Source organism: Phascolarctos cinereus, unplaced genomic scaffold (assembly GCF_003287225.1).
Source record: "Phascolarctos cinereus isolate Bilbo 61053 unplaced genomic scaffold, phaCin_HiC Scaffold_4;HRSCAF=312, whole genome shotgun sequence".
Lineage (NCBI taxonomy): Eukaryota > Metazoa > Chordata > Mammalia > Diprotodontia > Phascolarctidae > Phascolarctos > Phascolarctos cinereus.
In genome coordinates, this window is record NW_027555847.1 from 45,067,111 (window position 1) to 45,081,878 (window position 14,768).

The 14,768-nt window shown below is 38.7% G+C and overlaps 1 protein-coding gene across 3 annotated transcripts in view; it reads right to left on the minus strand.

Annotated features, from left to right (window-relative positions):
• Positions 1-987: 987 nt before the first annotated feature.
• The window catches only part of IL5RA (interleukin 5 receptor subunit alpha), a 52,019-nt gene continuing 38,238 nt past the window's right edge, over positions 988-14,768 (minus strand). For 2 of the 3 annotated variants that reach the window (XM_020968478.2, XM_020968477.2), the window contains 3 exons: positions 14,187-14,283; positions 8,509-8,593; positions 988-5,467 (listed from right to left, as the gene is read on the minus strand). In XM_020968478.2, coding sequence (XP_020824137.1) covers positions 5,381-5,467; positions 8,509-8,593; positions 14,187-14,283 — 269 coding nt within the window. In that variant the 3' untranslated portion in view covers positions 988-5,380. Of the gene's footprint in view, positions 5,468-8,508; positions 8,594-13,327; positions 14,284-14,768 lie in introns of those variants that run through there. The other variant, XM_078152156.1, reaches the window with a different exon arrangement.

Here is a 14,768-nt window from a genome sequence, read left to right on the forward strand (position 1 = left end):
TGACTGGCCTGTGTTGTGTGTGAAAGGAATAACTTCTAATAGACTGGAAAGGTACAATGGGGCCAGGTCGTGAAGGGCTTGAAATGCTAAATGGAGGAATTTATATTTGATCCTAGGAGTAATAAAGAGCCATTAGAGTTTATTGAGCAGGTGAGTGACATCATGATGTCGCTCTAGGAACATCATTTTGCAGCATGCTTTATTCTAACTAAAAAGCACATGTCTCTAAAAGCAATGGTAGAAATTTCCAGCATCATTGTTAGGCTGGCAGGTGAGATATTTGGGGGGCAGAGGGACCTCTTGGTGTTCCTAAAAACAACTACTCTTGCAGACCAGCCAATTTTGAACCCTTCCTTGAAAATCTTGCCAAGGTCAAAGCAGGAACTAGGGTCAAACAAATTCCTATTTCCCACCTGTTCCTATGAGAACTTATAAGATCATTGCATTTAGAGTTAGAAAAGGCCTTAAAGTTTGACTAATCCATTATAGAGATGAAGAAACTGAAACCAAAAATGATCAGGTTACTTGTCCAAGGTCACATAGATAGTAAGTAGCAAATCTAGGGTATGGTTTTTCCATTCCACACTCATTTTCTCCTTGTCTCAACCAGTAGTTGTTGCCATGTCTTAACGGTCTCTGATTTAGACATTGCTCATCATCAAAATTCAAGCAGGCAAAATATAAGAAATATAGGAAAAGTGCCTTCCACATTGCATGGAAGAGTGAACTTCTGTCTGGACCCTGATTCCTCTCCCTCATAAGTATCTTTCCTGTCTGAATGACCCTTACTGAAGCCCAGCTGCTCACGTCATTCCTGGCAGCTTTATTAACATAATACAGTCTTCAAAGAAAACTCTTTGATTGCTTTTGATACAGGGTGATTTTCTCAGAATGTATACATTCTCATACACACACACACACACATTTAATACATTAACCTCAAATGATACCACCTGGTTCATTTTTACTATCCAAAAGACCATTCCATGTTTTTAATTTTTTTAATATTTATTTTTCCAACTACATGTAAAAACAATTTTTACATATTTAAAAAAAATTATTTCCAAATTCTGTTTCCATTCTTCCCCTCCCCCCTCATTGAGAAGGCAATCAATTCAATATAGGTTATACATGTGCAGCCACATAAAATATATTTCCATATTAGTCATGTTGTGAAAGAAAACAGACCAAAAATGAACAAAAAAACCCCCATAAAAATAAAGTTTTTAAAAAGTATGCTTCAATCTGCATTCAGAATCCATAGTTCTTTCTCTGAATGTGGATTGCATTTTCCATAAGTCCTTTGGAATTTTTAGATCATTAGATTACTAAGAATAGCTAAATTATTTACAATTGATCACTGTACAATTTTGCTGTTACTATGTATAATGTTCTCCTGGTTCTGCTCATTTCACTTTGTATCAGTTAATGTGAGTCTTTCCAGGTTTTTCTGAAAGCATATCGCTCATCATTTCCTATAGCACTATTCCATTCTATCACAGTAATATACTAGTTTGTTCAGCCATTACCCAATAGATGGGGATCCTCTCAATTTTCAGTTCTTTGCTATGACAAAAAGAGCTGCTATAAAGATTTTTGTACAATTAGGGAAAGAAAGAAAGAAAGAAAGAAAGAAAGAAAGAAAGAAAGAAAGAAAGAAAGAAAGAAAGAAAGAAAGAAAGAAAGAAAGAAAGAAAGAAAGAAAGAAAGAAAGAAAGAAAGAAAGAAAGAAAGAAAGAAAGAAAGATCTTTGGGATATAGATCTAAATGGTGATATTGCTAGATCAAAGGGTATGCAAAGTTTTATAGCCCTTTGGGCATTTTTCCAAATGGCTCTCCAGAATGGTTAGATCTGTTCACAATTCCACTAACAGTGCATTAGTGTCCCAATTTTCCAACATTCCTGCCAACATTTGTACTTTTCCTTTTCTGTCATATTAAACAATCTTAAAGGTATGAGGTGGTGCCTCTGAGTTGTTTTAATTTGCATTTCTCTAATAAATAGTGATTTAAAGCATTTTTATATAATTATAGAAAGCTTTGATCTTTTCTTCTGAAAACTGCCTGTTCATATCCTTTGACTATTTATTAATTGGGGAATAATTTGTATTCTTATAAATTTGACTCAGGTCTTTATATATTAGAAAAATCAGGCATTTATCAGAGAAACTTGCTATACTTTTCCCCAAATTCTCTTCTTTCTTTAATCTTCATTGCATTGGTTTTGTTTGTGCAAAACCTTTTTAATTTAATTAGCAAAATTATCCATTTTACATCCTATAGTGCTCTCTTATCACTTGTTTGGTCCTTAATTCTTCTTTTATCCATAAATCTGACAGCTAATCTCTTCCATGCTCCCCTAATTTGCTTGTGGTATCACCCTTCAATCTAAATCATATAATTCACTCTGCTGTCTGCTTCTGTTTTATGAGTTCATCCCGTTCACATTCACAACTATGATTATTGTTTATTTCCCTCCATCCTACTTTTTTTCCCATTTATCCTCTCTCTCCTTTCATCCTTTCCTGCTCAAAAGTGTTTTGCTTCTGACCACTGCTTCCACCAATCCACACACCCTTCTATCAGTTTCCCACCCTTTCTTTTGTCTCCTTCCCCTTCTACTTCCCTGTAAGATAAGATAGATAGATTTCTATGCCCAACTGAGTGTGTATGTTATTTCCTCTTTTAGCTAATTCCAATGAAAATGAGGTTTGCCCACTACCCCCTAATTTTCCTCTCCACTGTAAAAGTTCTTTTGTGCTCTTTTTGTGTAAGATAATTTATCCCATTCTATTTCTCCCTTTCCCCTCCTCCAGAGCCTTCCTTTTTCTCATCTCTTAATTTCATTTTTTGGGATATCACCCCATCAGAATCAACTCACACCCATGCCCTCTATGTATACTTCTTCTAACTACCCTAATAATGATAAAGTTCTTCTAACTTTATCAATTCCCTTATGATTTCTCTTTCCTGTTTATCTTTTTTATGCTCTTGAGTCTTGTATTTGAAAGACAAATGTTTTATTCAGCTCTGGTCTTTTCATCAGAAATGCTTGAAAGTCCTCTATTTCATTAAATATCCATTTTTTTTCCCCTGGAGGATTATATTCAGTTTTGCTGGGTAGTTGATTCTTGGTTGTAATCCTAGCTTGTTTGCCCTCTAATTTTTTAATTTAGAAGCTGCTAAATTTTGTGTTATCCTGACTGTAGCTCCATGATACTTGAATTCTTTCTCTCTGATTGTTTGCAATATTTTCTCCTTGACTGGAGAGCTGTGGAATTTGGCTATAATATTCCTAGGAGTTTTCATCTGAGGATCTCTTTCAGGAGGTGATAAAAGGATTATTTCAATTTCTGTTTTACCCTCTGGTTCTAGGATATTGTGGCAGTTTTCTCTGATAATTTCTTCAACTGTGATGTCTGGTTTCTTTTTTTTTTCATCATGGTTTTTAGATAGTCCAATAATTCTTAAATTATTGCAGGTTTTTTTCTAATATTTCCTATTTTTTCTATTTTTCTTTCTTTTGATTTTGTTTTATTGTTTCTTGGTGTCACATGGAATCATTAGCTTCCACTTGTCCAATTCTAATTTTTAATGAATTATTTTCCTCAGTGAACTTTCATATTATTTTTTCCATTTGGCCACTTCTACTTTTTAAGTAGTTCTTTTATTCAATGAAATTTTGTACATATTTTTCTGTTTGGCTAACTTTGCTTTCCAAAGAGTCCTTTTCATTGGACTTTTGTGCCTCATTTACCATTTGACCTATTCCACTTTTAAGGAGTTATTTTCTTCAGTATTTTCTTGTGCCTCCATTATCAAGCTGTTGACTCTTTTTTTTATTATTACTTTCTTGCATCACTCTCATTTATTTTCCCAATTTTCCCTCTACTTCTCTTATTTGACTTTGAAAATTCTTTTTCAACTCTTCCAGGAATTATTTTTTGGGCCCGAGAACAATGTACATTTTTCTTTGAGGCTTTTCATGTAGCTGTTTTGATGTTGTTATCTTCTCTTGAGTCTGTGTCTTGATTTTTCTGTCACCATAGTAACTTTCTCTGGTCAGTTCCTTTTGTTATTGTAGGCTCATTTTTCCAGCTTATTTCTTGACTTTTAACTTTATGTTAAAGTTGAGCTCTGTTCCCAGGATGGAGTGGGCACTGTCCCAAGCTTCAGAGTTTTGTTTTGTTGTGTGTGTGTGTGTGTGTGTGTGTGTGTGTGTGTGTGTGTGTACTGCTATTTTTAGAGCTAGTTCTGGGGCTGTGTATGTTTCCAGTTCTTCTGAGGTGGTATGATCTAAGGAGAGGTGAAGTCACTGCTCTCCTGGCCTGTGCTCTGGTCTGGGAGTGATTACAAGCACTCTTTTCAACTCTGGACCTGTGACCAGGGTCTGCACTTGGCTAGTGCTCCTCTTGCCCTGGGACTCTCACCCAGAACCACATATGGGCAAGTCGACAGAATCCTGCTCCCAATACCAGCAAAGGGTCTCCCGTCATCTCCTTCTGGCCAGTTCTGTGACCTCCTCATCATCTGTGGGCTGAAAGCTCTGGAAGTTGCTTCCACTGATTCCCCCATGGCCTGCTGCTGGCTTGCTAGGGCCCACCCTACCCTGGCACAGCCCGAACTGGATTGTGCTCCACTCTCATTCCAGTGAGACAGACCTTTCCTGACAACCTTCTAAATTGTCTTGGGCTGGAAAATTGCTTCACCCCATCCTTTTATTGGTTATGCCACTTCAGAATTCATTTTGAGGCATCATTTTAATGTTGTTTGGAGGGGAATTCAGAAGAGCTCAGATGAGTCCTTGCCTTTTTTTCCTCCATCCTGGCTCCACCCCACACACATACACACTCCCTAGACCATTCTTTGTTTATAAAACATATATGTGTATACACACAAGAAAACTGTTCCCGTGACTCTTGAGACATAAAGAACTTTTGAACTCATGGACCTCATTCTTAGTAAGCAGGCCAATAGACATATTTACAAAAGCAAGGCCAGCATATAGTGTCTTCCTGAGTCCTTTGGTTGAACCCTTCCAAAGAGAATGCCTAGACTGGTGCTGATGTGAACAACATAAAGTTCCATTTGCATTAGAAACCTGCTCGTCAAAAGCCTGAAAGCCCCTGACTTGCACCTGGGCATCTTCAGTCCCCTTGCTGTGATCAGAGAGAAACTAACAAGTCCCACTTCAAAAAAACAAACAAAACCAAACCAGGAAGATACAGTTGGGTGGAGGGTGTTGTAGTTCAATGGGATGCCACTTGAAATCTGAGCACCAAGATGTCGGAAGGAAGGCTGAGTCCCAGAAGAATAGCCCATCTATCCTTGTCTGTCCCGGTATGGTCCAGAGCATTACCTTGGACTATATCAGTGAATATCAAAATACAGAATCATCCAAATTGTCCAATCCAGGGTCTTCCACATAACTTATGACTTCGATTTCTGTTTCACTGGACCTGGTTTTCTGGAAAACAAATATTAGGAAATAAAGTTATTTGCTTTGACTTCAGCCCCTTGGAAGAAAGCCCCTAAAGATACCCTGGTTGTCCACAAGGCTGGTCACACAGCTTGGTTTCAAGGGTGTTGTTATATATTCTTTAAGAGAAACAATCCCAAATAATGCAGTGTATGCAATTTTACCTCCCATATCCCAGTTAAATATGTTGACCTTTTCTACGCATAACTCTAGCAATAATAAAACCTTTGAATTAGGATCAGACTAGAGCTGGAAGGGACCTTGATGGTCATCTAGTCTCCTCATTTTACCCATCAGAAAATTGAGGCCCTTTGAAACTGGAGTGACTTGCCCAAGGTCATACAAGTCATAAGATCATAGACTTAAAGCCAAAAATGACCTTATAGATGATCTAGTCTGAACAACTCATTTGAAAGATGGAAACTAAGGGCCAGGCCCTGGCCAAAGTCACAGAGATAGTGAGCAGCGGGCAGGATTTAAACACCAGACATCTGTTCACAGCACTGTGCTACCTTCCTACATTTGGGAGAAAACATCAACGTGTTTCAAAGCCGATTTTAAACTTACTTTAACATTTAGAAAAAGCCATTCCCGTCATAATTAAAGCCAAGCTGTTGAGGAGGGAGGAGGCATCCCTCTCTTGGCTCCCCTGGCTTCCTCAGCTCAAATTCTATATTCTTCAGGAGACCTTTCCCAGCCTCTCCTGGCTCTCTTTCACTGGGCCTTCCCTCTAAGATTCCACCTACTCTGAATATATCACCTTATTTACATATTGTCTCTCCTATTAAAATGTAAACCCCTTGAGGGAAGGCAGAGACAGAATTTTTGCTTTTCTTTGTACCTCTAGCACTTAGAGCAGCGTCTGGCACATACTAAGCACTTAAGAAATGTTTGTTAATTGACTGACTAGAGAGGAAAGATTCATAGAATCATAGCCTTTAAGGCTGGTAAGAATCATTTGGTCCACAACCTTCATTTTTCCAAGGGGATACTGAGGACCAGAGAAGGTAAGTGAGTTGTCCAAGGTCACACAGTAAACAGCAGTCAGGAATGAAGCCCTTTGGTTCTTTCATCTGCATGATGCAAAACAAACTACCTGTTGACATCATAGTCAGAATGGCTTCTCACTGGGATCTGAACAGGCAAAAACTTACTTGGCAAACCCTTACCCTGAGAGCTCTTGGAAGGCAGAGATCCCCAAAGCCCCAGACTGCTTCTAGCACTACTCCTGGGATGCCAGCTGTAATTAGAAATGATCAACACCCCTGCACCATTTCCTCTCCTTCCTAACACTTTCTAGCTGATTCCTACTGGGCTGCTGCCTGTACTGTCAAAGCTGTTGCCACCACTGGCACTGAATGGGCCCCTCACTGCCTCTATTAAGAGTGGAGCCAAACCAAGTTGGAGCAGGGCCCTTGGTGGGGATTGCTTTGTGTGATGGTGGAAGCAGCTGGGGAGCGTAGAGGAGGGGAAGACCACATATGGGAAAGCTGGAATGGGTTCTACCATTTTTCCGGTGACTGGAGAATTTCCGTCCTTTGGGCACCCTGCAGCATTCAATTCCCTCATTTTCCTTGTTTCTTTTTTTTTTTCTCTCTTTAATTGCTGAGGTTGTTTAATGGGAAAGAACAACACGGCAAGAGGATAAGAGGCCCTGGGAAGCCAGGTTGGGCTTAGCTCTAACATTAATATTTGCTATTTGCTTATGCTGAAATCCACTAGTTCCTCCCCAGGTCAGGTTATTTTGAACAGATGCTTTTACTTTTAATTAAAAACAAACCATGAGCTTATCAAATAAGCTTTTAAGCCTACTCCTTTTGCTCTCAATAGGAACGGCTTGTTTTCTGTGGGGAAATCAGATACAAGCATTAAAATGACCCATTAAGAGGCTCAGACAAAGGACTTAAGACTGCTGCTCACATCACCTGTGGTTCTTAGGAGAATGCAGGTCAGGTCCAATTTCAGAGGAATTTCAAACACAGCCTGGAAGGGCAGTCAAACGTCTGCTTGGCGGCAGACTCTTAGTCACTGGGCTCCCCTTTCCAAAATGCTGGGGACAGTTTTGTCTAAGCTGACCTTGTGCTTCCAGAACAAAGGGGAACCAAGGATACGGACGAAGCAGGGAAAAGCCTCAATTGTCTAAGACATTGCCTCTGGTCTCTGTTTACCTGGGCTCAGCCATTTCTGGTGTCCATTTCAGGTCTGTGTAGGAAAGTTGAAACATACCCAGTCCCTGCCAAAGAGGTGACTGCTTCCCGGATGACTTTGTACCACAAAAGCACCCTATAAAGATCTGTTAGATGAATGAATTGCACCCTAGCTGATTGTGCTGGAGAAAAAGATTATGCCACCTTTCCCTAGTAAGTGAATGCAGCAGAAGATGTGCAAGTCAATGAAAGCCGTTGACACAACCACAATTACCAAACGCTGTATGGTAAAGTGGAGAGAGTGCCAGACTTTAGAAACAGGAAGACCTGGCTTCAAATCCCATTCTAGACACTTACTAGCTATATGACCCTGGGCAAGTCACTTAACCTCTGTTTACCTCAGTTTATCATCTACAAAATGAGGTGGTTAGACAAGGTAACCTCTAGCTTTAAAATCGATGTTTCTTAGATACAACTGAAGAGTCAGTCTAGAAATGGGGAAGAAGAAAGCAATTTGGCAAGTTGTTTAACTGAAATGACCAGGTGATTCTGTTAAAATATACAAATATTCTTGCCCAAAGAGGTACAAATGTGTGTGTGTGTGTGTGTGCGTGTGTGTGTGCGTGTGTGTGTCTGTGTATGTGCATATGTGTTTATGTGTGTATGTGTGTCTTTGTATGAGGATATGTGTCTGTGTGTGTATGTGAGAGAGACAGAAAGAGGCAGAGACAGAGACAGACAAAAAGAGAGACAGAGAGAAAATAGCACACAGGTGTCCTCAGCAACATAATCCTTTCACTACATCAAAACTCAATGTACCATTTCAGCATACTACATAAGTATTTTTAAGCAGGCTAGATATGAAGACTCTTCAGAAATCACCTCATAGATGTAGCTTAAGGAGAGATCCTTCACTTTCCTGTTTGGTGCTGGAATGGGAGGAAATAATTTGGTCCATACCTGGCAGCTGAAAAAGAGGTAAAGGAGAGATTTTAAACAAGGTCACTTGTTCTCTGGCCAGAGAGCTTTGCTCTAGAAGTGGCCCTTAAAAGATACACACTAGATGGTGGAGAGAAGCTGGGAAGTCGCCTTGGCTGTCCCCAGTTGCCCTCAGAAACAATGTTAAATCAAGCCTCTAAATGGATTCTGGAGCAACAGAAGCTACAAAAAGACAGAGGGAAACCATTATCTAGCTTAAGATAAATTGGAAGGACTTCAGGAAAGGCCTATCTCATTTGGGTAGGAGGGGAGTGCAGCCCAGCACAGATGGTGTCCAGGCAAGCCATCAGGGAGGCTCTTAGTCCCAGAACAGATCAACAACCAAGGCCCCACAGTCCTGGCTTAGAAGGCCAGAGGCACAGCAGGCCAACTGTGAGGCCTCCAGCCCCAGCACAGAAGGCACTCCAGCCCCAGAACCCAGGACATACCAGGCATAACTGGGCTGAGGCCACCCCAGCACAGTGGGCAAGCTGCCAGCGCCTGAGGCCTTAAAGCAGAAAGTCAATGTCCAGGCCCCTGGACCCCCAGCACAAGAAGCTGGCGACAGTGCCCTCTGTGCCCCAGAAGCACAGCTCAAAAGCCACAAAATAAGCTAAAAAATGAGCAAGAAACAGAATAGAGCCCTGACCACAGAAAGCTACTATGACACAGGGAAGATCAAAACACAAACTCAGAAGAGGACGACAATGTCAGAATGTCTATGTGCAAAACCTCAAAGGGGAATATGAATTTGTCAATAGTATAGCATCCAAATTCTTAAAGGAGAAATTAAGTGAGTTATAGGAAGAAATAGACACTAAAACTATACTAGTGGGGGACCTCAACCTCTCCCTCTCAGAACTAGGTAAATCTAACCACAAAATAAACAAGAAAGAAGTTAAGGAAGTGAACAGAATTTTAGAAAAGTTATATATGATGGACTTCAGGAAAAAAAGTGAATGGGAATAGAAAGGAATATACCTTTTTCTCCATGGTACATAGCATCTACACAAAAACTGATCATATATTAGGGCATAAAAACCTCACAATCAAATGAAAAAGGGCAGAAATATTAAATGCATCCTTTTCAGATCATGATGCAATAAAAATTACATGTAATATAGGGCCATGGAAAGATAGGCTAAAAACTAGTGGGAAACAAAATGATCTAATCCTAAAGAATGAGTGGGTCAAACAACAAATAGCAGAAACAATCAATAATTCCATCAAAGAGAATAACAATGAGACAACATACCCAAATTTATGGGATGCAGCCAAAGCAGTACTTAGGGGAAATTTTATATTTCTAAAGGCTTACATGAATAAAATATAGAAAGAGGAACTCAATAATTGGGCATGCAACTAAACAAGCTTGAAAAAGAACATTAAAAATCCCCCCAAAATCCCCAAATTAGAAATTCTGAAAATCAAATGAGAGATTAATAAAACTGAAAATAAGAAAACTATTGATCTAATAAATAAAACTAAGAGTCAGCTTTATTAAAAAAAACAAACAATAAAATAGATGTCTTTGGTTAATTTGATTAAAAAAAGAAACAAGAAAACCAAATCATCAGTATCAAAAATGAAAAGCACAAATTCACCACCAATGAAGAGGAAATTAAAGCAATAATTAGAAGCTATTTTTCCCAGCTGCATGCCAATAAATCTGACAATCTTTATACCAGGAATGCAGGGCTGGTTCGATATTAGGAAAACTATCAGCATAATTGACCATATTAATAACAAAACTAACAGAAATCATATGATTATCTCAACAGATACAGAAAAAGCCTTTGACAAAATATAACATCCATTCCTATTAAAAACACTAGAGAGCATAGGAACAAATGGAGTTTTTTCTTAAAGTGGTATAAGCATTATATGTAAGGGGAATAAGCTAGATGCTTTCCCAATAAGATCAGAGGTGAAACAAGGATGCCCAGTATCACCACTATTATTCAATATCGTAATAGAAATGTTAGTTTTAGCAATAAGAGAAGAAAAAGAAATTGAAGAAATTAGACTAGGCACTGAAGAAACAAAACTATCACTCTTTGAAGATGATATGATGGTCTACTTAGAGAATACTAGAGAATCAACTTTAAAAACTACTTGAAATAATTAACAACTTTAGCAAAGTTGCAGAATATAAAATAAACCTACATAAATCATCAAATTCCTATATATTATGAACAAATCCCAGCAGCAAGAGAGAGAAAGAGAGAGAAATGCCATTTAAAGTAACTATAGAAAATATAAAATATTTAGGATTCTGCCTGCCAAGACAAACCCAGGAACTATGTGAACACAATTACAAAACATTTTTCAAACAAATAAAGTCAGATCTAAACAATTGGAAAGATATCAATTGCTCATGGATAGGCCAAGCTAATATAATAAAATGACAATTCTACCTGAATTAATTTACTTATTCAGCACATGCCAATCAAATTACCAAAAAAACTATTTTATAGAGCTAGAAAAAATAATAATTTATCTGGAAGAACAAAAGTCAAGAATATTAAGGGAATTAAAAAATGCAAAGAAAGGTAGCCTAGCTATACCAGACATAAAACTATATTATAAAGTGGCAATCATCAAAACTATTCGGTACTGGCTAAGAAATAGAGTCATGGATCAGTGGAATAGGCTAGATACACAAGACTATAGTAATCTATTGATTGATAAACCCAAAGACTCTAGCTTCTGGAATAAGAATTCACTATTTAACAACCTGCTGGGAAAACTGGAAAACAGTATGGTAGAAACTGGGCGTAGACCAACATTTCACACCATATACCAAGATAATGTCAAAATGGGTACATGATTTAGACATGAAGGGTGATACCATAAGCAAATTAGGAGAGCAAGGAATAGTTCACCTGTCAGATCTATGGAGAATAGAAGAATTTATGACCAACAAGAGACAGAACATTATGAACTGCAAAATGGATAATTCTGAATACACTAAACTAAAAAAAGTTTTGCAACAAACAAAGCCAGCACAACCAAAATTAGTAGGAAAGCAGAAAAGTGGGAAACAATTTTTGCAGCCAGTGTTTCTGATAAACGCCTCATTTCTAAAATATATAGAGAGAACTAAGTCAAATTTATAAGAACACAAGTCATTCCCCAATTGATAAATGGTCAACAGGCATGAACAGGCAGTTTTCAGATGAAGAAATTAAAGCTATCTATAGTCACATGAAAAATGCTCTAAATCACTGTTGACTAGATAAATGAAAATTAAAACATACCTGAGGTACCACCTCACACCCATCAGATTCAAGAATCTGACAGAAAAGGAAAATAATAAATGTTGGAGAAGATGTGGGAAAATTGGAACACTAATGCATTGCTGGTGGCATTGTGAACTGATCCAGCCATTCTGGAGAATAATTTGGAACTATGCCCAAAGGGTTATAAAACTGTGCATACCCTTTGATCCAGCAATACCACTACTAGGTCTGTATCCCAAAGAGATAATTTTTAAAAAGGGGAAAGGACCCACATGTACAAAGATATTTATATAGAAGCTCTTTTTGTAGTGGCAAAAAATCAGAAATTGAGGGGATTCCCATCAATTGCGGAATGGTTGAACAAGTTGTGATACATGAATGTAATGGAATACTGTTGTGCTATAAGAAATTCAGAAAAACCTGGAAAGACTTACATGAACTGATGCTGATCGAAGTGAGCAGAACCAAGAGAACATTACACAACAACACTGTGCAATGACCAACTTTGATAGACTTAGCTCTTCCCAGCAATACAATGATCTAAGACAATTCCAAAAGACTCATGATGGAAAATACTATCCACATCCAGAGAAAGAGCTATGGAATCTGAATGCAGATTGAAGCATATTATTTTCACTTTTTTTTGTTGTTTTTTTCTTTCTTATGGCTTTTCCCTTTTGTTCTGATTCCTCTTTCACAACAGGACTTATGTGGAAATATATTTAATATGACTGTAATATAAAAAAATGCTATATTAAATTTGGGGAAGGGGGAAGGATACACACTACAGTAAACATACTGGCATTCTAACCACTCAGAATCATTATTGACCAAGACTGCCACAAACAGCTGACACACACAGTACAATGCAGGCACTTTGAGGCAATGTGGTGGAAGTGGAGAGAGAGAGCTAGCCTGGGAACCAGGGGAACCTGGGTTCAAGTCCTGACCCTGACACATAAGGACTGTGTGACCCTGGGCAAGTCAATTAACCTCTTAATGCTCTAGACAATTCTCTAAGACTATGAAAAAGAACCAATCTTCATTGGTAGAGTGAATTTCCTCATTTGGGTATTCCTGTAGGCCTGGTTCCTGTCTCTTAATATGCCTTTATCTCATTATGATCCTCACAACAGCGCTACGAAGTAGGAGTTGCTGTTCTAACCAGACCAGTGGTTCATGATTATAAGACACTTGCTCTACCCATTTAAATCAGCATGTGTCGTTGCCTGGGGTTCAGAGATGTTGAGCTACCATGATCACACAGCTAGTAACTGAGAGAGATAATACCGAGGTTATCCAACTTTGAAGGCAATACACAACAGCTGCTAGTATATCAACAGTGATGGTTGACATCCCTAGTGCTGACCCATAAATATCACAAAGTCCTTCTGAACCATACAAGAAAAATTAAATCATATTCAGAATTGCTTTCACATGAATATTTTTATTGTTCCTAAATCCTTAAAAATCATATATGGAAAGCCTCTGATAATACCCTTATTAGATGAATCATAACAGCCCATTCTGAATTGTGCCTTCCTTGTGGGTATACACAAGAACTTACTAATTAATAATGATGAAATTATGCAGAAACATAATCATCTCTGAAAATGCCATTTTCAAAAATCACACGAGGGCTAAAAATGAGAACATTCTTAAGTATATTGAATGACATATTAGTTTCTGAGCAGGACTATTTGAAATTACTTGGGAAAAAGGGGGGGGGAAAAACCCAGCACACTCTTCCCCCGACATCTAGATTCTCTTCATACATGCATGTCATCACAGGAAGCATCGCTCGGGTCACATGCAATTTGCCAGTTGGGGACAGGCAGGCTGGGGAGCCAGCAAATGCCTACCCAAGTCCAAAGTAATCACACGGCCATGGCAGGGGGGTCTGCTTGTTATTTCAGCTCACAGTGGGGAGAGCCGACTATACCGAAAGGAACACCTGCCACGTAAAAAGGGACATGCTGGCCCTCCAAAAATGGCAACAAAACACGTAAGGGAAATCAGCAAAGAAATCAAGAGCTGTTTGAATAATTTATAGGCCTTCACAAAAATTAGCACACTATTTGCAGATTCAAGGGCAGAGCTTCTGGCTCCCAGCAGCTTCCTGGTGCTTGTGTCTCCATAGATCAGCTATTGATTTTCTCCCTCTTGTTTAGACATCAATAATCTCAGTAAAGGCCCACAGATGAACAGTTTTGATGCCTTCCTTTTCTGTGCATGAAATTGTTTCGCTGGAGGATGGGAGGGATAAGTGATGAGTGGGCAAAAAGCCAGGGCTTATTGGTTCTACTGGGTGCCCCTAGAACAAGCCTAGCAGATACCTACATCCGACATATGAAGAAGAGAGTCAACAGAAGAAAGCAGGCAGTAGCCATGAGCACGGACAAAAGCCACTCCGTCAGTTGGGTGGGTTTATCTTCTCCTGCACAAGAGAAAGAAAAGGACATTATTACACTGGGCAGGCTAAGTCAAAAACCATTTAAAATTATCTTTAAAGAAATAAATGAATAGCTTTATCTGGAAGCGAACCTTTGATTAGTACACAACTTTGATAGGGTTTGGAGGCCCTTTCATACAGCCTGGAGTCTGGGAGCAGCTCACTTGAGGAGTACTCCTAAGAATAACAAATAGACGAATGATTCTCCAAAATGGTAATTCAGTTCAATAGTTTTTGCAGGCTTCCTTTTTGCTCGGTATAGAAACACCAAGATTGTCATATCCATTGAAATTATCACTTGAGGAAGGAAATAGTTAACATAACACATTTCAAAATGAACAGAAAGCAATGGGTCTTTTATTAGAGCTAGAAAGGTGTTTGAGGTCATTTGGTCCAATCGCTTTATTTTGCAGGTGAGGAAGCTAAGACTCAGAGAAGTCAGGGGTTTTGACCCTGATCATACAGCTAAT